Source organism: Rhinoraja longicauda, chromosome 7, assembly GCF_053455715.1.
Source record: "Rhinoraja longicauda isolate Sanriku21f chromosome 7, sRhiLon1.1, whole genome shotgun sequence".
Lineage (NCBI taxonomy): Eukaryota > Metazoa > Chordata > Chondrichthyes > Rajiformes > Arhynchobatidae > Rhinoraja > Rhinoraja longicauda.
The window spans coordinates 62,670,191-62,693,016 of NC_135959.1; the positions used below are offsets into that span (position 1 = coordinate 62,670,191).

Genomic DNA, 22,826 nt, shown 5'->3' on the forward strand with positions numbered 1-22,826 from the left:
GGTTCAAGTCATTCATTTTTTAGATTTAGATAACTAATGTCTACCTGAAAATAGTTAATTGATTCTTCTTTTACTGATTACTTAAATTTTACAAATAAAAGGCTTATTTTTATCTTAAGGATGTCAATGGACATAGGTGAAGGTACAGATGTTTATATTGCTGCTATGAATCCTAAAATAAAGAAAAATTATTCTCCAAAATCATGAATGTTATTTTGGCCCATCGTCATGTGCAGCAGAATGTCTGACAGGAAATAACTTGATCAACCAACCTTTGGCATAAAAATCCACGTTTCATTATTCTGGAGCTGAGCACATTAAGTTGATGCCAGCTTATTGCAAAATGGAGTTCTATTACAGTCTTAGGACAATTCATTTCTATACAGGTTTCTGAAGGCTCCTACTTAAGCCTCCAGAGAAATAATTGTACAATTCTTCATATCACTGCCTTTAAGGAACACAAACAGAAGTGATATTGAATATATGAATGTATATACTGTACATTTCTATGGACAGGTTCATATGCTTAGAATTTTATATTCCGATATTTTCATTCATTCATAAATATGAAAGTCAAATTTATTATACCATAATAAATATTATCAGGTTAAAAAAAACATGTGGGAGTTGTGAGTTTTTTAGAATAAAGCACGTGCTGTTTTTTTCCAACAAGGACAGAACAATTCTGAATCAGCCAAGAGAATTTATCCCTTCTGTTGTTAACATAATGTATTCATTTTTTATTACGTAACAGCATACCCACAAAATTGGCCCGTGATTCTAACGTCAGGATGACAGGGATTTTTGGTAAAGCATGACAATGACAGGTGTCCACCAAACCTCCATTTTCAAGTTACAGAACTACAGCATCTGATAAGAGTCCAAATCACAACATCTTGCCTTTCTGGACAATATTGAGAGATTCAACTACAGGCTATGTACAGCCACTTTTCATCGGCAAATGGCACTTTAACCAAATAATCTGTAAGTAACAAATAATCATTTGCAGTTTCTTTAGCTATAACAATTTTAAACTAATCAAAACAGTCCAAGAAGAATATATGCAAGGTAGGCACTTAAATAAACATAAAAAATACCACAGTTCAGTACATTTGCATTTTACCACAAGTATAAAATTCTGGATACCATATAGAGAATCTATTCAGAACTTACCTTTCGGGCTTGTTCTTCAGCGCGTTCCTTTTTTATTTTCTCTAGCTCAGCCAAAAGAGCAGCAGTGTCATCGTCATCATCATCATCATCGCTACTACTATCCTTAGCAGAATCTTCTTCTTCCTCTTCCTAAATAATCAACAGAAATTCTAAATAAGTGCATGTTTATGAAAAACACGAATCCAGCAAGTTTATATGGACTGCATTCAAAATATTTGCCTGCTTAAAAGCTTTCTGTAGTTTCACTCCAATCAGATAAAATATTACACTGCCAAGTGCACAGACCCTTAACTTTCTTTAAAAATTATTGCCTCCAATTTCTGTGAAATAGCTATTTTCATTTAAAGTTTTATTTGGCTTTTGTAAATTATTATCTTTATCCAAGTTACACAATAGCCACTGGCAACAAATTACGATTCTAAATAAGATAGTCAACAGGACATGAAATTATCTTAAGTTTATGTATCTGGGGACAGGGTAAGATGGGAAAGAACTGCATCCTTTCCTTCTAAGGCATGGAATTTCGCTGCATCGATTTCCTGCACAACCTGGCCACCTAGTGGCTTAACTCAGCAATGCAGAAACAACAATGAATATTTCAAATTCACATTAATAGGGAAAATCACTAATCATATTTTATTGAGGTGGGGGAAAGTGACCTTGCCCCCACCTCAATAGGACAAACTTAATATCGGCAATGTGACGGTATTGTATTGGCAAATATTGGCAAATTCACCTTAATAGGACAAAATTAATATTGGCAATAGGATGAAACCAGCAATAATCTCACTGTTTAAGAGGCTGTCGGTTTAGTAGGTACAATGTGGTAAATAGAGAGTAAAAACAAACAGGTTAAAGTTGTGAAAAGCAGGTTGGCACTGTTGCTGAATTCTGAAATCTAAAAGACAAAGCTAGAAATGATCAGCACATCAGCCTTGACAACAGGGAGTGGAAAACCGAGTCAATATTACAAATGGATAAAGTTACAGCAGAACTTTTCAGTTCTAACACAAAAAGAGAAAGCAGGTTATGTAAATTGTTGAATTCAATATTGGATCCTGAAGGCTGCACCTGTCTGGATGGAAAATAAAGTGCTTGTCCTCAAGCTTATGTAAGACGGAGACTTAATGGAGGTGTCCGGCAGAGTAGTCCCTCAGTCAGCATTTGGTTTCCCCAACTTAGAAGATGCAAAATCATGAGAACCAAATGCAATACGCTTAATTGGAAAACAATGCAATTGAAACTAAAACATAGAAAATAGGTGCAGGAGGAGGCCATTTGGCCCTTCGAGCCAGCACAGCCATTCATTGTGATCATGGCTGATCATCCACCATCAGTAACCTGTGCCTGCATTCTCCCCATATCCCTTGATTCCACTAGCCCCGAGAGCTCAATCTAACTCTTTTTAAAATTCATCCAGCGAATTGGCCTCCACTGCCTTCTGTGGCAGAGAATTCCACAAATTCACAACTCTCTGGGTGTAAAAGTTTCTTCTCACCTCAGTTTTAAATGGCCTGCCCTTTATTCTTAGACTGTGGTCCCTGGTTCTGAACTCCCCCAAAATTGGGAACATTTTTCCTGCATCTAGCTTGTCCAGTCCTTTTATAATTTTATATGTCTGTATAAGATCCCCTCTCATCATTCTAAACTCCAGTGAATACAAGCCAAGTCTTTCCTCATATGACAGTCCCGCCATCCCAGGGATTAACCACGTGAACCTACACTGCACTGCCTCAATAGTAAGGACGTCCTTCCTCAAATTAGGAGACCAAAACTGTACACAATACTCCAGATGTGGTCTCACCAGGGCCCTATACAACTGCAGAAGGACCTCTTTGCGCCTATACTCAAATCCTCTCGTTATGAAAGCCAACATGCCATTAGCTTTCTTCACTGCCTGCTGTACCTGCATGCTTACTTTCAGTGACTAGTGTACAAGGACTCCCAGGTCTCGTTGCACTTCCCTTTACCTAATTTGACACCATTGAAATAATAATCTGCCTCCTTGTTTTTGCCGCCAAAGTGGATAAACGCAGAAATTACATTATACTGCATCTGTCCACTTACTCAAACTGTCCAAGTCACCCTGCAACCTCCAAACATCTTCTTCGCAGTTTACACTGCCACCCAGCTTTGTGTCATCTGCAAACCTGCTAGTGTTACTTCTTGTTCCATCATCCAAATCAGTAAGTGTAGGAAAATAACTGCAGATGCTGGTACAAATCAAAGGTATCACAAAATGCTGGAGTAACTCAGCAGGTCAGGCAGCATCTAGGAGAGAGGGAATGGGTGACGTTTCGGGTCGAGACCCTTCAAATCATTTATACTGTAAATAGTTGCGGCCCCAGCACCGAGCCTTGCGGTCGGTGCCTGCCTGCCACTTGCCACTGCCTGCCATTCTGAAAAGGACCCGTTTATTCCTACTCTTTGCTTCCTGTCTGCCAACCAATTCTATATCCATGTCAATACCCTACCCCCAATACCATGGGCTCTAATTTTGCTCACCAATCTCCCGTGTGGGACCTTATCAAATGTTTTCTGAAAGTCCAGATACACTACATCCACTGGCTCTCCTTCATCCATTTTACTTGTCACATCCTCAAAAAATTCCAGATTAGTCAAGCAGGATTTCCTCTTCATAAATCCATGCTGACTTGGACCAATCCTTTTACTGCTATCCAAATGCGCCGTTATTACCTCTTTAATAATTGACTCCAACATCTTCCCCACCACTGATGTCAGGCTAACTGGTCTATAATTCCCCGTTTTCTCTCTCGCTCCTTTCTTGAAAAGTGGGATAACATTAGCAACCCTCCAATCCACAGGAACTGATCCTGAATCTATCGAACATTGGAAAATGATCACCAATGCATCCACGATTTCTAGAGCCACCTCCTAGAGTACCCTGGGATGCAGATCATCAGGCCCTGGGGATTTATCAGCCTTCAGTCCCATCAGTCTACCCAATACTATTTCTCGCCTAATGCAAATTTCTTTCAGTTCCTCTCCCTAGATCCTCTGTCGTCTAGTACATCTGAGAGATTGTTTGTGACCTCCTTAGCGAAGATAGATCCGAAGTACCTGTTCAACTCTTCTGCCATCTCCTTGTTACCCATAATAATTTCACCTGTTTCTGCCTTCAAGGGACCCACATTTGTCCTTAACAATCATTTTCTCTTAACATACCTAAAGAAGCTTTTACTGTCCTTCTTTATATTCTTGGCCAGCTTCCCCTCGTACTTCATCTTTTGAGCCCTTTTTGTTACCTTCTGTTGACCTTTGAAAGTTCCCCAATCCTCTGGCTTCCCGCTACTCTTTGCTATGTTATACATCTTTTCTGTTAGTTTTATTCCATCCCTAACTTCCCTTGTCAGCCACGGTTGCCTCTTACTCCCATTAGAATCTTTCTTCCTCTTTGGAATAAAATGATCCTGCATCTTCTGGATTATGCCCAGTAATTCCTGCCATTGCTGTTCCACCGTCATTCCTGCTAGGATCCTTTTCCAGTCAACCTTGGCCAGCTCCTCTCTCATGCCTCATAGTCCCCTTTGTTCAACTGCAACACTGACACTTCTGATTTAACCTTCTTCCTCTCAAATTGCAGATTAAAACTAATCATATTATGGTCACTACCTCCAAGCGGTTCCTTTACCTTGAGTTCCCTTATTAAATCTGGTTCATTGGACAACACTAAATCCAAAATTGCAGTCTCTCTGGTAGGCTCCAGTTCAAGCTGCTCTAAGAATCCATCTCGGAGGCACTCGACAAACTCCCTTTCTTGGGGATCCAGAACCAACCTGATTTTCCCAGTCTATCTGCATATTGACATCCCCCATAACCACAGTGGCATTACCTTTGTTACATGCCAGTTTTAACTCATGTTGCAACTTACACCCTATATCCGGGCTACAGTTTGGGGGCCTGTAGATAACTCCCATTAGTGTCTTCTTACCTTTACAATTCCTCAACTCTATCCACAGTGACTCTACATCGTCAGTCCCTCTGTCACCCCTCGCAAGGGACTGTATTTCATCCCTCACCAACAGAGCTACCCCACCTCCTCTGCCCACCTGGCTGTCCTTTCTATAGGACGTATAACCCTGAATATTCAGTTCGCAGTCCTGATCCTCCTGCAGCCACGTCTCTGTAATCCCCACAATGTCATATAATTGAAAGAGGTGATGTTGCATCAGAAAGTGCTGTGAAAAGATTTGGTGGATGGAAATGAACATGTTCTTCTGCATGTTTACTCTCCAACACACCTCATTAATCTATTAACCGGACAGCTCTGTGACTACAGGAGTCATCTCAGCAATCATGATCTCACCCTTGAGATATTCTCTTGTTCCTGTTTATACAACTGAAAAATAAGTTGTTTTCTCATTTTCTCAGTTCTGATGAAAGGTCTTCAGATGAAACATTAACCATGTTTTCATTCCATAAATGCTGATTGACCTGATATGTGATTCATGGATTGTTTGCTTTTTAAAAAAAATCAGATTTCAAGCATTGGCAGATTTGTAAAAAATTGAATGCATTTAGTAATTCGGCCCAACCTTTCATTTTATCAGTGGTGGCTTAACTGTTTCCACCCTTGCCCAGTGTGAAAGTTATGAGTCAAACAGCAGTCGTGCAAAATGTTCGCATCACCACTCAAAGGCACATGCCGCTCAGAGTCCATCTCATGGCACGCCACGCCTAGGGTGGCATGGTGGCGCAGCAGTAGTTGCTGCCTTACAGCGCCAGAGACCCGGGTTTGGTCCTGACCGGGCGCTTGTCTGCACAGAGTTTGTAAGTTCTCTCCATGACCTGCGCGGGTTTTCTCCAGGATCTCTGGTTTCCTCCCACACCCCAAAGACGTACAGGTTTGTACATTAATTGGCTAGGTATTATTGTGAATTGTCCTTAGTGTGTGTAGGATAGCGTTAGTGAACGGGGATCGATGGTCGGCGCAGACCCGGACACAGAAATACCCCCAATAATAGTGCAATAATAACAATAATAGTCTAAGTAGTTCAGAGCTTATTTGAGGTTGTAGTGTTTAATAGCCAAATGGCTGTAGGGAAGAAGCTGTTCCTGAACCTGGATGTTAGTTTTCAGGTTCCTGTATCGTGTTCCCGATGGCAGGGGTGAAATGAGTGTGAGGGCAGGGTGGTGTGGGTATCTGATTAATGTTGGGGGAGTCCAGAACCAGGGGCCACAGTTTAAGAATAAGGGGTAGGCCATTTAGAATGGAGATGAGGAAAAACTTTTTCAGTCAGAGTTGTAAATCTGTGGAATTCACTGCCTCAGAAGGCAGTGGAGGCCAAGTCTCTGAATGCATTCAAGAGAGAACTAGATAGAGCTCTTAAGGATAGCGGAGTCAGGGGGTATGGGGAGAAGGCAGGAACGGGGTACTGATTGAGAATGATCAGCCATTATCACATTGAATGGCGGTGCTGGTTTGAAGGGCCGAATGGCCTACTCCTGCACCTATTGTCTATTATGCTGGCTGCCTTTTTGAGGCAGCGATTCCAGTATATAGAAATCCCTTCTATGGTGGGGAGGTCAGAGCCGGTGATGGATTGGGCAGTGTTCACAAGCTTTTCCAGTCTTCTTCGCTCCTGGGTATTCAAGTTGCCGAACCAGGCCGTGATGCAACCAGACAGTATGCTCTCTACTGTACACCTGTAGAAGTTCAAGAGAATCCTCTCTGACATACCAAGTCTCCATAATCTTCTGAGAAAGTAGAGCCATTGAAGCTCTTTCTTTATAATTGCATCGGTTTGCTGGGTCCAAGAAAGATCTTCGGAAACATGCATGCTCAGGAATTTGAAGTTTTTGACTCTCTCCACCATCATCCCGTTGATATAAACAGAATTGTGGGTCCTCATCCTTCCTCTTCCAAAGTCCACAATCAGTTCATTGGTCTCACTGATATGGAAAGCCAGGTTGTTGTGCTGGCACCATTTGGTCAATCGATCAATCTCACTTCTATACTCTTACTCATCACTATCTGTAATTCGTCCAACAACGGTGGTGTCGTTGGCGAACTGTGTCTAGCTATACAGTCATGAGTATAGAGCCAACAGAGCAGGGGGCTGAGCAGCAAGCTTGAGGTGCTCCCATCGAAGTGGTCCAGTGCAGAGTGGAGAGCCAGTGAGATTGCATCCTCCGTTGACCTGTTGTGGCGGTAGGCAAACTGTAGTGGGTCGAGGTTCTTATTGAGGTACGTTGATATGCGCCATAACCAACCTCTCAAGGCACACCATCACCACGGACGTTAGTGTCACCGGTCAATAGTGTTAGAGGCACGTCACCTTACTCTTTTTGGACACCGGTATTATTGATGCCCTTTTCAAGCAGGTGGGAACCTCAGACCTCAGTTATGAGGTTGAAAATGTCTGCAAAAACTCCAGCCAGTTGGTCTGCACAGGTTTTGAGAACTCGACCGGGTATACCATCAGGTCCAGACGCTTTCTGAGGGTGCACTCCCCTGAAGGATCTTCTGACATCGGCCTTTATAACTGGGACTGTAATACCATCAGGGCGTATGGGGGCTCGGGAAGGCACATCACTGTTCTCCCAATCAAAGCGTAGGATGCATTGAGCTCGTCAGAAAGTGATACTTCTCTTGTTTGAGCTGCCTCCTGATTTTGCCTTGTACAAAGTGATGGTATTCAAGCCCTGCCACAGTTGCCGAACATCCACCTCGTCCTCCAGCTGAGAGCAAAAGTCCCTTTTGGCCTTTATGATGGCCTTGTCAAGGTCAAATCTGGACTTCTTATACACCTCTGCGTCACCAGACCTGAATGCCCGAGATCTGGTCCTCGGAAGAATGTGGATCTCCTGGTTCATCCAAAGCTTCTGATTAGGAAACGCTCGGATGGTTTTTGTAGAACACAGTCCTCCACACATTTCCTTATGAAGTCTGTGACAACTGTGGCATATTCATTCAGGTCCGTTGCCGAGTCCTTGTACATTGCCCAGTCTACTGAGTCCAAGCAGTCCTGTATTTGTTCCCCTGCCTCTCCTGACCAGCTCTGTGCAGTCCTCACTGTGGGGTATGCACACTTCAGTTGCTGCCTATGTGCAGGAAGAAGCAGCACAGCTGAATGGTCGGATTTCCCAAAGTGAGGGTGAGGGATAGAGCGATAGGCATCTCTGGTCGAATAGCAGTGGGCAAGGGCGTTTAATCCTCTGGTGCTGCAGGAGACATGTTGGTGGAGGTTCGGGAGTGATTTTCAGGTTGGCTTTGTTGAAGTCCCCCGCTATAATGGTAAAGACTTCGGGGTACTCTGACTGGTGCTTGTTGACCACGGTGTGCAGCTCCTCCAATGCTAGACAGACATCTCCCTGGGGTGGGATGTAGACTGCGGTCAGGATGAGCGAAGTGAATTCCCTTGAGAGGTAGAAGGGGCGACACTTCACCGCCAGATGTTCCAGGTGGGGGGGAGCCAGGAGTTAGACAGAACTGCCACGTCCGAGCACCATGAAGAGTTGACCATGAGGCAGACGCCCCCGCCTCTCCCTTTGCCCAATGCCTGCGTTCAGTCCATATGATGGAAGGAGAAACCTTCAGGCTGGATGGCTAAGTCTGTGGAGCTGGGGATGAGCCATGTCTCCGTGAAACAGAGAACACAGCATTCCCTCAGATCCCTTTGGGAAAGCAGCCTTGACCTTAAGTCATCCACTTTATTTTCCAGTGACTGAACATTGGCTAGTAGGATGGTAGGGGGTCGTTCCACTCCAATATTTAAGCACAGCAAAAATATCGCTTGCATCTTGGCCTGTTAGTATGATCCATCCAGCTCATCTACATGTACTGCAGTAAAACGCTGATAATCAGGCATCCTTGGAGCTTTGGTGGTACGGGATAAACAGATTTCCAGTCTTATTGGATGCTAACTCTATTACTACTCCAAAATACTTTAATTTCATGTTTACGCACATTACACAAAAGCACTATAATTTTTTTCAGTGAACCCAGTGAATTTAAGGAGAGCAAGAAAGCAAATTCAGGGTGTTTCAGTTTGTCAAAACTGACCCTTAATGTTCGTGACCCTGGCCGTACATGCAATAAAAAGCCCACTAGTACTACAGACCCCTGGTTCACCTGCAAATTAACCAGTGAGCTAACTGGACCAATGGAATTTTCAAGCAAGCAGATATTGGATTATTGGGGTTTTACTGTGGCCTTACAATCCTGTGAGATCCAATCTGTCCATTCTTAAAGCCCGCTTGCACTCACCACGCTCAGTACTCCATCGGCCTTGGGAGGTTTGTTTCAATAGACAATAGACAATAGGTGCAGGAGTAGGCCATTCAGCCCTTCGAGCCAGCACCGCCATTCAATGCGATCATGGCTGATCACTCTCAATCAGTACCCCGTTCCTGCCTTCTCCCCATACCCCCTCACTCCGCTATCCTTAAGAGCTCTATCCAGCTCTCTCTTGAAAGCATCCAACGAACTGGCCTCCACTGCCTTCTGAGGCAGAGAATTCCACACCTTCACCACTCTCTGACTGTAAAAGTTCTTCCTCATCTTCGTTCTAAATGGCCTACCCCTTATTCTTAAACTGTGGCCCCTTGTTCTGGACTCCCCCAACATTGGGAACATGTTTCCTGCCTCTAATGTGTCCAATCCCCTAATTATCTTATATGTTTCAATAAGATCCCCCCTCATCCTTCTAAATTCCAGTGTATACAAGCCTAATTGCTCCAGCCTTTCAACATACGACAGTCCCGCCATTCCGGGAATTAACCTAGCGAACCTACGCTGCACGCCCTCAATAGCAAGAATATCCTTCCTCAAATTTGGAGACCAAAACTGCACACAGTATTCCAGGTGCGGTCTCACCAGGGCCCGGTACAACTGTAGAAGGACCTCTTTGCTCCTATACTCAACTCCTCTCGTTATGAAGGCCAACATTCCATTGGCTTTCTTCACTGCCTGCTGTACCTGCATGCTTACTTTCAGTGACTGATGCACTAGGACACCCAGATCTCGTTGAACATCCCCTTTTCCTAACTTGACACCATTCAGATAATAATCTGCCTTTCTATTCTTACTTCCAAAATGAATAACCTCACACTTATCTACATTAAACTGCATCTGCCATGTATCCGCCCACTCCACAACCTGTCCAAGTCACCCTGCAGCCTTATTGCATCTTCCTCACAATTCACACTACCCCCCCAGCTTAGTATCATCTGCAAATTTGCTAATGGTACTTTTAATCCCTTCATCTAAGTCATTAATGTATATCGTAAATAGCTGGGGTCCCAGCACCGAACCTTGCGGTACCCCACTGGTCACTGCCTGCCATTCCGAAAGGGACCCATTTATCCCCACTCTTTGCTTTCTGTCTGTCAACCAATTTTCTATCCATGTCAGCACCCTACCCCCAATACCATGTGCTCTAATTTTGCCCACTAATCTCCTATGTGGGACCTTGTCGAAGGCTTTCTGAAAGTCGAGGTACACCACATCCACTGACTCTCCCCTGTCAATTTTCCTAGTTACATCCTCAAAAAATTCCAGTAGATTTGTCAAGCATGATTTCCCCTTCGTAAATCCATGCTGACTCGGAATGATCCTGTTACTGCTATCCAAATGCTCAGCAATTTCGTCTTTTATAATTGACTCAAGCATCTTCCCCACCACTGATGTCAGACTAACTGGTCTATAATTATCCGTTTTCTCTCTCCCTCCTTTCTTAAAAAGTGGGATAACATTTGCTATCCTCCAATCCACAGGAACTGATCCTGAATCTATAGAACATTGAAAAATGATCTCCAATGCTTCCACTATTTCTAGAGCCACCTCCTTAAGTACCCTGGGATGCAGACCACCAGGCCCTGGGGATTTATCAGTCTTCAGTCCCATCAGTCTACCCAAAACCATTTCCTGCCTAATGTGGATTTCCTTCAGTTCCTCCATCACCCTAGGTTCTCCGGCCCCTAGAACATTTGGGAGATTGTGTGTATCTTCCTCAGTGAAGACAGATCCAAAGTAACGGTTTAACTCGTCTGCCATTTCTTTGTTCCCCATAATAAATTCCCCTGCTTCTGTCTTCAAGGGACCCACATTTGCCTTGACTATTTTTTTCCTCTTCACGTACCTAAAAAAACTTTTGCTATCCTCCTTTATATTATTGGCTAGTTTACCCTCGTACCTCATCTTTTCTCCCCGTATTGCCTTTTTAGTTAACTTTTGTTGCTCTTTAAAAGAGTCCCAATCCTCTGTCTTCCCACTCTTCTTTGCTATGTTATACTTCCTCGCCTTAATTTTTATGCTGTCCTTGACTTCCCTTGTCAGCCACAGGTGTCTTTTACTCCCCTTAGAGTCTTTCCGCCTCTTTGGGATAAATTGATCCTGCAACCTCTGCATTATTCCCAGGGATACCTGCCATTGCTGTTCTACCGTCTTCCCTGCTAGGGCCTCCTTCCAGTCAATTTTGGCCAGCTCCTGCCTCATGCCTCTGTAATCCCCTTTGCTATACTGTAATACTGACACTTCCGATTTTCCCTTCTGCCTTTCCATTTGCAGAGTAAAACTTATCACGTTGTGATCACTGCCTCCTAATGGCTCTTTTACCTCTAGTCCCCTTATCAGATCAGGATCATTACACAACACTAAATCCAGAATTGCCTTCTCCCTGGTAGGCTCCAGTACAAGCTGTTCTAAGAATCCATCTCGAAGGCACTCTACAAACTCTCTTTCCTGGGGTCCATTTCCAACCTGATTTTCCCAGTCTACCTGCATGTTGAAATCTCCCATAACCACCGTAGCATTACATTTGTGACACGCCAATTTTATCTCCTGATTCAACTTGCACCCTATGTCGAGGCTACTGTTTGGGGCCTGTAGATAACTCCCATTAGGGTCTTTTTACCCTTACAATTCCTCATTTCTATCCATACTGATTCAACATCTCCTGATTCTATGTCACCCCTTGCAAGGGAATGAATATCATTCCTTACCAGCAGAGCAACCCCACCACCTCTGCCCACCTGTCTGTCTTTTCTATACGTTGTGTACCCCTGAATATTCAGTTCCCAGCCCTGGTCCTCTTGTAGCCATGTCTCAGTGATCCCTACAACATCATACTTGCCCATGACTAACTGAGCCTCAAGCTCATCCACTTTATTTTTTATACTACGCGCATTTAAGTACAACACTTTAACTTCTGTATTTACCTCCTCCCTCACATCGGCCGCAAAGTCCTAAGATCACCATAGAATTTCAGTAACAACTTATATTTAATTGGAACCGAAGAGGGTTCAAGTGCTTTTAAAAAGTGTGCGGTGGATGTTGGGATTAATGGCAAGGTAGAAAGCAGCACTGGAAATGTGATTAATGGGGCAAATAGCTGGTGGAAATAGCAGCAGGTGAAGCAGTGAAGAGATGATGAGGGAGGAGCAAGAACTGACTATATATCTGATTGTAGATAACCAGATATATAGATATCTGGTTACCTATAACCAGAAAACCAAATATCAGTATCTGGTTATATATATGTTAAAAGAAAATATGTTTCTCACAAGAGGCTCTTGGATTGTAAATTTGAATTGTTCTTCCCTCAGAATACGTGTGCAGACTGACTTAGACGAACAGAGTGAGAGTGCTTCCCTTCCCCGCGCCCCCTGAACTCCCAAAGAGATCCAGGTTTGATCACCTTATCTGCACTCCTGAAGAATACTAGGGAGGTGGTATCTCTTTCATGCATAAGCCATCTTCTGGTAAAGTTTTCAAGAACAATGCAAGTACACAATTACCAAAAAATTATTGCTTTTCTTTTAAATAAATTAAATGCATAAATCTTAACGTACATCTGTCAATGGATCATCAGCATCAAGGTTAGCTGCAGGTATCTGGTCCAGCCGTGGCCTCTTCGAAGATGATGTTGTGTGTTCTACAAGTAAAGGCAAAATAAATTACACTGTTACAAAGAAAAAAATACTAAAGTAAGTGGACTGGTGCTCTGCCTTTCAAGTGACAGCTACCATTCTAACATCCACGCAAAAGGATGTGGATTCACATTTCAGAACCCCAAACACATAATCTACACTGACTCTCAGTAAAATACTTATAGTTCTGTAACACTAAGATCTTTTTAGGTGATGTGTAATAGATCCTCCTGCACTCCTGAAAATTGCAGGAGTTTTGGGCAATATATTTCCCTCAACCAACTGCTAGTCTGACATCACCAGAGATTTGCTGGTGCTAAACTAGAAGATTGTCTAGAGTATTGGAAATAACTCAATAGAAACAACTCAACAAGCTTTCATTCACCTTTAAAGAAAAAGTTACACAGTAGTATAATACATTTTCCAGCATCTCATATTTCACTTGGGCAGCTAACAACCCAGTGGTATGAACATTAAATACTCTAATCTTAAGTAACTTCTACTTACACTCTATTCCTCTCCCCCCTTTCCCCCACCCGTCATTTTACCAGTTACACAGTTCTCTATTGTTTCCCTCTTGAGATCACACCTTCCCTAGCCAACAATGGACCTGCCAGAGGTAATGGACCTACTGACTGAGATCATTTGTAGCCGGCCCTGATTTTTTCCTCGCTCTTCACACCCCCCTCCACCCACCCTGAAGAAGGGGCTCGACACAAAATGCCACCCATCCTTTTTCTCCAGAGATGCTGCATGAGCTGCTCAGTTACTCAAGCACTTTGTGTCCCTCTTTGGGAAATGAAGGAAATAGGTTTAAATGAAATCCTGATAGTTTAGAGTCTGACTCGATAGGATCCCATTTCCTGCAATTCCTCTAAACTCACTGAAGACCTGGTGAGCTAAATATTAAATTAGATTATCGCAGACTTGCTATATTTCCTCAGATTTCAGTGATCTTCATGAAGCGCCTTGTGAAGTCCTGAGGCTACCAATACATTAGCAGGACTAAACTAAATGGGAAATGTTCACCTTTCTCATCTGGTTGCTGAGCATTGTCCCATCATGACCAAACAAGTTCTGCAACTGACACATGAAAAACCTTCTCCAGCTGCATTGATACATTAGACAATAGACAATAGACAATAGGTGCAGGAGTAGGCCATTCAGCCCTTCGAGCCAGCACCGCCATTCAATGCGATCATGGCTGATCACTCTCAATCAGTACCCCGTTCCTGCCTTCTCCCCATACCCCCTAACTCCGCTATCCTTCAGAGCTCTATCCAGCTCTCTCTTGAAAGCATCCAACGAACTGGCCTCCACTGCCTTCTGAGGCAGAGAATTCCACACCTTCACCACCCTCTGACTGAAAAAGTTCTTCCTCATCTCCATCCTAAATGGCCTACCCCTTATTCTTAAACTGTGGCCCCTTGTTCTGGACTCCCCCAACATTGGGAACATGTTATCTGCCTCTAATGTGTCCAATCCCCTAATTATCTTATATGTTTCAATAAGATCCCCCCTCATCCTTCTAAATTCCAGTGTATACAAGCCCAATCGCTCCAGCCTTTCAACATACGGCAGTCCCGCCATTCCGGGAATTAACCTAGTGAACCTACGCTGCACGCCCTCCATAGCAAGAATATCCTTCCTCAAATTTGGAGACCAAAACTGCACACAGTACTCCAGGTGCGGTCTCACCAGGGCCCGGTACAACTGTAGAAGGACCTCTTTGCTCCTATACTCAACTCCTCTTGTTACGAAGGCCAACATTCCATTCCTGTATCTCAATAATAATTATACTTATGCAATGAGCATAAGTTACCCAAGTAAATTTTGTTCCCAGTTATTTCATCAAACTAAGTACACTCACACGTTTGAAAATAGCAAATCGCAGACTTTCACTATCTGGCATGTCTGCAGGGCATGATGGACTTCATCTGAGGTACTTAAAAAACAACTCTGAAAGATTGGATATGTTGGTTTTAATTTTCCCACGTTTTCCAGACAGAGAAGGTTCTATTAGATTTGTCATTTATCAATATAACTCCTTTACCTCAAAAACGAGACACTGCAACCAGTTACCTTAACATATGTTGTAAGGAAAATATTATTTGCTATTATTAAAGACATAGCAGAGCACCTTGAAAAATTCAAGGTAACCAGACGAGATCAACAGCTCCATGAAGATAAATCAGGTTTGACAAATGTATTGTTCTTTGAAGTAGCAATGTATGCTGTGAATAAAGGTAGATTAATTACCAGATGGCAATTCATAAAGATCAAAATAACTGATAAAATGATTGCCAAAAAATAAAAGCACGTGGTATTGGAGTAACTTATTGACATGGATTGAGTGTCGGCTGATAACATGAATACGACAGCAGGAATAATTGGGACTTCTTCTGGTTGGCACGTTGCAGAGATTGGTGCTGGGTATCGTATGGTTGCTAAAGTTGCTCATGACAAAAAGAGAAATAGGAAAGTATATTTGTAGAAGGACATAAGGAAGCTGCAGAAGTAATTTAAAATCATTAAGATTTAGGGGTAGTAGTGGAGCATGCATTATTTGAGCCTGCTCAACAAGTTATCGAGATCATGGCTCATTGTTTACCTGGGCAGCACAATGGTACAGTGGTAGAGTTGCTACCTTAGAGAGCCAGATTCGATCCTGACAATGGGTGCTGTCTGTACAGAGCTTGTACGTTCTCCCCGTGACTGTATGTGTTTTCCCCGGGTGCTCCGTTTTCCTCCCACATTCCAACGGCGTACAGGTTTGGAGGGTAATTGGCTTAGGTAAAATTGTAAATTGTACCTAGTGTGTAGGATAGTGCTACTGTATGGGGATCGCTGATCAGTGCAGACTCAGTGCTTTGAAGGGCCTGTTTCCGCACTGTACCTCTAAACGAAACCAAACCTCAACATCATTTTACAGCCTATTACCAAATCCCTCAATTGCTTTAATATCTAGATGTTATCAAATCAGTTTCAAATGAACACTTTAACTAGGTTACATAAGTGGTCAAAGATCTGACAAATGCAGCATAATCTGGGAAAGTGTATAATTATTCATTAAAAAAATTAAATTAAAAAAGTGTTGTATCTAGACGATCAGAGATGGCAGAGCTCTGGGTTGCAAGGGGATTTGGTGTCCTAAGGCATAGAATCAGAATGGTTCAAGCACAAGTGGCTTCATAACAAAATAAGATAATTGTGAAAAAAACAAACTATTGCATTCAGTATGTTTTATTTGAACATTTTCTCATTCCAGAGAGCTGCTACATGATTATAAATTTTAAAACCTGGGGTTGGAGCCCCGAGGACGAGGTCTCGCCGAGCTGGATGGGCTGCGTCGCCAAGAACAAAGGGGGACTCAGCGTGGGGGGGGGGACGCCTAGAACTAAGGGGTGGGCGGGTGGAAAGAAGGGATTAATCGTTTTTGTAACTTTATCAGTGCCTACATGGTCAGTGCACTGGACCAGGACACCGCGGGGCACCTGATCGATTACATTCGCCAACCACCAGCCGACAACAAGTACGAAGGCATCAAAACGCTCCACAAGGCCACTTTCGGTCTCAGCCGCCATGACAAGGCAGCAAAACCCCTGCACATGGATGGCCTAGGTGTCCGTAAACCATCCATGCTCATGAATGAAATGCTCGCCCTGATGGATGGACACAAGGCCTGCCTCCTTTTCAAACAGGTCTTCCTCGAGCAGATGCCTGAGGACATCCAACTGCTCCTCGTGGATGACGATTTCACCGACCCCCGACGGCTGGCTGCCCGTATGGACATGCTGTGGCAGGCCAAACAGCAGGGAGGAGCCACCATCAGTCGCGTGGCGGTGGTGACTTGGTAGGTCTTACGGGTGGTCCCAGCCTTCACAGGAGCAGCAATGACGTCGGCCACGAATGGCACCAGCAAGGACAGGTGCTACTACCACCAAAGGTGCGGGGTCCGAGGCCCGCCCTGCACACATCCGGGAAACGCCTCGGCCAGCCAAGGGTAGTGACAACTGCGTCCGGTCAAAAACATCACCTCCTCTACGCCTGGGATCGTCATTTGGGGTGGTGTTTTATCGTTGACACTGGAGCGGAGGTCAGTGATTTGCCCCACTCGTTCCAGAAAGGGGCCTCCCCAGACCGCCGCCAACAGCAGCAACATCAGAACATACGGGGTCCACACAATCCCGCTCAACTTCAACTCCTGTTGTTTCAAGTGGACCTTTACCATCGCCGATGTCTCACAACCGCTGCTGGGCGCCGACTTCCTCCGGGCGCACTCCCTGCTGGTCGACGTGAAAGGACAATGACTCGTTAATTCTGAGACGTTTGAGTCAATCGCCTTGCGCCACGCCGAATTGACCGCGCCCCACCTCGGCTCAGTGACCTTCTCTGACAACGAGTACGCCAGGATCTTGGCCAATTTCCCTGACATCATAACTCCCCAGTTCACAATGGCCAGCCCCAAGCATGGGGTGAAGCACCATATCCCCACCAACGGACCGCCACTCCATGCATGCGCACGCAGGCTGCCCCCCGACAAACTCCAACTGACCAAAGACGGATTCCGCAAGTTGGACCAAATGGGTATAGTGCGTTGCTCAGACAGCCCGTGGGCATCCCAGCTTCACATGGTCCCCAAAGCGTCTGGGGGATGGAGACCCTGTGGGGACTACCGCCGTCTTAATGAGGTCACAACAGCTCACCGGTACCTGTCGCTCACATCCAGGACTTCACAGCAAACCTGGACGGTGCCAAGATTTTTTCCAAGATCGACCTGGTGCGCAGCTACCATCAGATTCCGGTCCATCCAGACAACATCCCCAAGACGGCCCTCATCACCCCGTTCTGGCTCTTTGCGTTCCTGCGCCTGCCTTTTGGCCTCAAGAACGCCGTCCAAGGCTCATGGACATGGCGGGCCGTGGCCTGAACTGGGCTCTACCTCGTCGCCAGCCGCTCTCACCAGGAACACCGCGCACACCTCCGGCAGCTCTGCCAGAGGCTCAACAAGCATGGCCTGGCCATCAACCTTGCCAAGTGTCAGTTTGGCCTCCCTTCCATCAGCTTCCTCGGCCACCACATCAACCAACCCTGAGCGGTCCCGCTCCTGACCAAGGATGAGGCCATTCGCCAGTTTGTCGAACCCTCTACTGTGAAGGAATTCCAACTTTGTCGGCATGGTCAACTTCTACTACCATTACGTGCCAGCAGCCGCCAGGATCATGCAGCCGCTGTTCAAGGCCATGGCCAACAAGCCGAAAGAGCTCGTTTGGGATGACGCTGCCACGACCGCATTCGACAACACCAAGGAGGCACTGGCAAAGGTAACGATGCTGGTACATCTATGAGCCAACGCACCAACAGCTCTCACGGTCGACACATCTGGCACAGCCGTGGGCGGAGTGCTGGAACAACTGATCAATGGTTGCTGGCAGCCCCTCGCCTTTTTCAGTCGTCACCAGAGACCCCCACCCCGAGCTGAAATACAACGCTTTCGACCGGGAGCTCTCTACCTGGCCATCTGGCATTTCTGCTACTTCCTCGAGGGCACGGATTTCACAACTTTCACCGGCCACAAGCCACTCGCGTTTGCCTTTGCCAAAGTGTCTGATCCTTGGTAAGCCCGACAGCAGTGTCACTTGGCTTACACCTCAGAATACACAACTTGCATCCAGCGCATCGCAGGCAAGAGCAACCAGGTCGCAGATGTGTTGTCCCACACCACCATCAAAGCCATCCACGCTCTGGCCCCAGGAGTTGACTACACGACCGTGGCAGCCGCCCAGCCAGAGGATAGATGCTTGCCTACCGCACCACCATCTCAGGCCGGCTGTTGGAGGATGTGCGACTCGGGCCCGTTAACACCACCCTCCTCTGCGACGTGTCTACCGGACAGCTAAGACCCATCATCCTCACTGCCTGGCGTCGCCGGATTTTCAACATAGTTCATGGCCTAGCTCACCCTTCTGTACGGGCAACAACGGCTCTGATGGCAGCCAAGTTCATGTGGCATGGGTGGCGCAAACAGGTGGGCAACTGGCCCAGAGCGTGCATCCCCTGTCAAACCTCCAAGATTCAGCGACACAATAAGGCACCGCTGCAGGACTTCGCCCTGACACACCGGCGTTTTGACCACATCCACGTCAACATCATTGGATCTCTGCCCCCATCCAGAGGTGTCACCCACCTCTTCACCATCGTGGATAGATTCACGAGATGGCCGGAAGCCGTCCCGCTCTCGGATACCTCCACTGCAACCTGTGCACATGCCCTCACCGCCCACTGGATCGCCCGCTTTGGCGTGTCGGCAGACATCTCCGACAGAGGTGCGCAGTTCACCTCCGAGCTGTGGTCAGCAATGGCCCGACTGCTTGGCACTAAGCTGAACCACACAACGGCCTACCACCTGCAAGCAAACGGCCGAGTGGAACGTTTTCACCGGCACATGAAGGCTTCCCTCAAGGCCAGGCTCACGGGCCCGGACTGGGTGGACAAATTGCTGTGGGTCTTGGTAGGCATACGCACTGCCCAGAAGGAGGACCTGGCAACTTCCTCGGCCGAGCTGGTGTACAGCACCCTGCTTACGGTCCCAGGGTACTTCATCCCAGCGGCACATGGACATCAAGAATTGCCCACGACCATGCTGAGGCGCATACATGAGACGGTGGGCACGGTCTCTCCAGTCCCAACGTCCCGACAGGGTCTCACAACCACGTATGTCCCACCCAATCTCCAGGACTGCCAGTACGTCTTCCTTCGCCGAGATTCCCACCGTACACCACTGCAAAAGCCTTACAAGGGATCCTTCAAAGTACTGTAAAATGGCACCACGACTTTCATTATCGACATGGGCGGCAGACACGAAACTGTCTCCGTGGACCGTCTTAAGCCAGCATACCTGGACATTGACCAACCAGTGCAGGTGGCACAACCCCGCCACAGAGGGCGCCCACCATCACGACCGCACCCGCCCTCAACTCAACCAGCTGCAACCCCGAACACAGGAGACAAGTACACAAGATCAGGCCGCCTCACTCGACAGCCTGGCAGCCTGACAGCCTAACCGCCTCCAATACTCCGGTTCTGGGGGGGATCATGTGGCGGGCCGAGCCACTTTGATCTCGAACCGTCGTTCGTGGAGCTCGAACGCTCGTATGGACCAGATGTGATCTGGGCCGACCAATCAACGCCGACCTGGGCGCGCGCGCGCGCGAATGACGGAGTTTTTTTAGCGGTTAAATATTAACTTGGGTGTGCGCGCGAACGACGGAGTTGTATCAGTTAAATATTAAACTGAGAGTTCATACAACGCGTGAACCTCTACACTGTGTCCCAAACATTATGGTGCCCTGAAATGGGGGGGACTATGTATAAACACTGCTATAATTTCTATATGGTGAAACTAAAATGTATAAAAATGGCCTTTATTAAAATCTGACAATGTGCACTTTAACCACATGTGATTTTTTTTCTATTACAAATCTCAAATTGTGGAGTACAGAGCCAAATAAATAAATGATGGCTCTTTGTCCCAAACATTCTGGAGGGCACTACATGTGCTGACTCCATGCCAGAACAACTCACTAGTTCCACCTCCTGGCCTTTTCCCCATAGACATGCAATTTTTTCTCCATTATTTATCCAATTTCCTTTGAAATTTGAAAATGAAGACCGAGTGTACCACAGTTATGGACAATACGTTCCAAATTATAGCCACAAGCTACTTAAAAATAAAAGCTTCTCATTAATCTTTTCTAGGCCCTCTTAAATGAAGCAATCTAGAATTGAACACATTGCTCCATTAAAAAGCGTTCTTAATACCAAAAGAAATTCCCAGTTTGAAAAAGGAAGTTATTGCATACCTCTGGGTGGTCGGTCTCTGTTCTTGTCACGTACCACTACACGTTCTCTCTCCTCCAAATCCCTGCGAAAGTCACGGCCACGCAGCTCTTCTGGGACATCCTGGGTCGGTTGTCTGCAATAATATTTTTTTTTGTGGGTTTGCTACTTTTAATTTTCTTGTGCATGGAAATATGAAATAGTAAAGTCGTCCAGTCGTCAGTCAGAGAGTTGTAAATCTGTGGAATTCTCTGCCTCCGAAGGCAGTGGAGGCCAGTTCTCTGAATGCATTCAAGAGAGAGCTAGATAGAGCTCTTAAGGATAGCGGAGTCAGGGGGTATGGGGAGAAGGCAGGAACGGGGTACTGATTGAGAATGATCAGCCATGATCACATTGAATGGTGGTGCTAGCTCGAAGAGCCGAATGGCCTACTCCTGAACCTATTGTCTATTGTCTACTGTTCCACCATCCTCAGGCACTCAAAGTTGGCTGTGCTTCAGTCTGGTTGAATCCTTTTATCATTTTAACCTTTTTAGTCTCTTAATCCCCATTAACCAACAATATTCGTTGTAGCTATTGACCGGATGCAATTTTCCTCTTTGTGCAATGTAATCTTCGATATATGTACCATTACATCTTCTGGATCTATTTACCAGGTCAGTGGGAATGACTTTGCTTGATTCCTCCCCTGTGCCAGGCAGTGTTAGCAATGGTTTATCTTCTGTTATACTGAGCAATTGACAAGGTGAAGCAGAATTGATTTACTTACTTTATATTTTTATTGTCAAGTAATATTTGAATAAATTACCACGTTGATGTGTGTAAAAGACTTCAACATAATCCTAACTTTAACTGTGGCCTGGAATATTTAAGTATTCCACCAACCCTTTCCCTGCTCTCTGGCCACTTCAACATTAAAATAGAAGATAGAAAACTTCACTGTCCATTTCTCAGGCAAATCTATTAAAAATATGGTGCTTAAACTATTTCTCATTAATGCCTACACCAAAAGATCTGTATGAGCCTCAATAATAAATAAATTGAATACATACATTTTAAATGCGGATGTGTAGGTGCCATAATTTAAAAATACTTGCTTAATAAAGTTTATACAGATGTAGAGTAACTTGAGAAATGTACTTAAATTTAAGAGCCCACATGATTAGCTTTAATATTGCTCAAGTAAAGATAGTCTTTTCATAATAAACATATTTAAATTATTACTTCACTTTCATCCACTTCTCCCTTTAATCCGACTATTCAAATAGAACTCTAGCCAAAATCTCAAAGCAAAAAACCTTGCAAATAAATTCCCATCAATTAGGAAATTGCTCAGGATTACTTGCTTGTAAATTTAATTCCTAACACAAAACACAATATTTACTAATTACCTGTTAATCTATCAGTATTAAATATTTGATGAAAACGTTACGTCCTTGTGGAACAAGAACATCAGACACAATCATATTGCCATATGCTACAATTAGTCAAATACTTTATTCAAAATTTAAAACAAAGTTTCATTTAAATTTCATCCATTTTCTAACCTGTATTTTATTTTAGTATGAGAAGGAAGGTCACGACTCGAGTATTGCTTGGAGAGTTGACTCAGATCTCCTTCTCCTTTTCCCTTCCCTCCTCTAGCTGGTTCAAACGTTGGTCGAGCAGCAGTTGTCATTTTTAAGCGCCCTATTTAAAAACATTAGAGAAGATAGGAAAATTAGTATTTATCTAAACATAAGCAGGCCAAAAGATCATGCTTCCTAAAAGTTCAGATTCACCACATCACCCTGTTCCTTTCCCCTCCTCCTTACACTCATCTCTCACCTCTCCCATTTCTGAATCTCCCATTTATTTTTACCCTCCTCTTCCATCTCCCCCTGTCCATTTTCTTTTTCTTTCCTCCCTCAAGCTTTATATTT

At 44.9% G+C, this 22,826-nt stretch overlaps 1 protein-coding gene across 2 annotated transcripts in view; it reads right to left on the reverse strand.

Annotated features, from left to right (window-relative positions):
* cwc15 (CWC15 spliceosome associated protein) overlaps window positions 1-22,826 on the reverse strand; it is a 50,643-nt gene that overhangs the window by 20,228 nt on the left and 7,589 nt on the right. For both annotated transcript variants that reach the window (XM_078403143.1, XM_078403144.1), the window contains exons 2-5: window positions 22,452-22,593; window positions 20,928-21,040; window positions 12,988-13,070; window positions 1,174-1,302 (exon numbers count right to left, since the gene is read on the reverse strand). In XM_078403143.1, coding sequence (XP_078259269.1) covers window positions 1,174-1,302; window positions 12,988-13,070; window positions 20,928-21,040; window positions 22,452-22,582 — 456 coding nt within the window. In that variant the 5' untranslated portion in view covers window positions 22,583-22,593. The remainder of the gene's footprint in view (window positions 1-1,173; window positions 1,303-12,987; window positions 13,071-20,927; window positions 21,041-22,451; window positions 22,594-22,826) is intronic.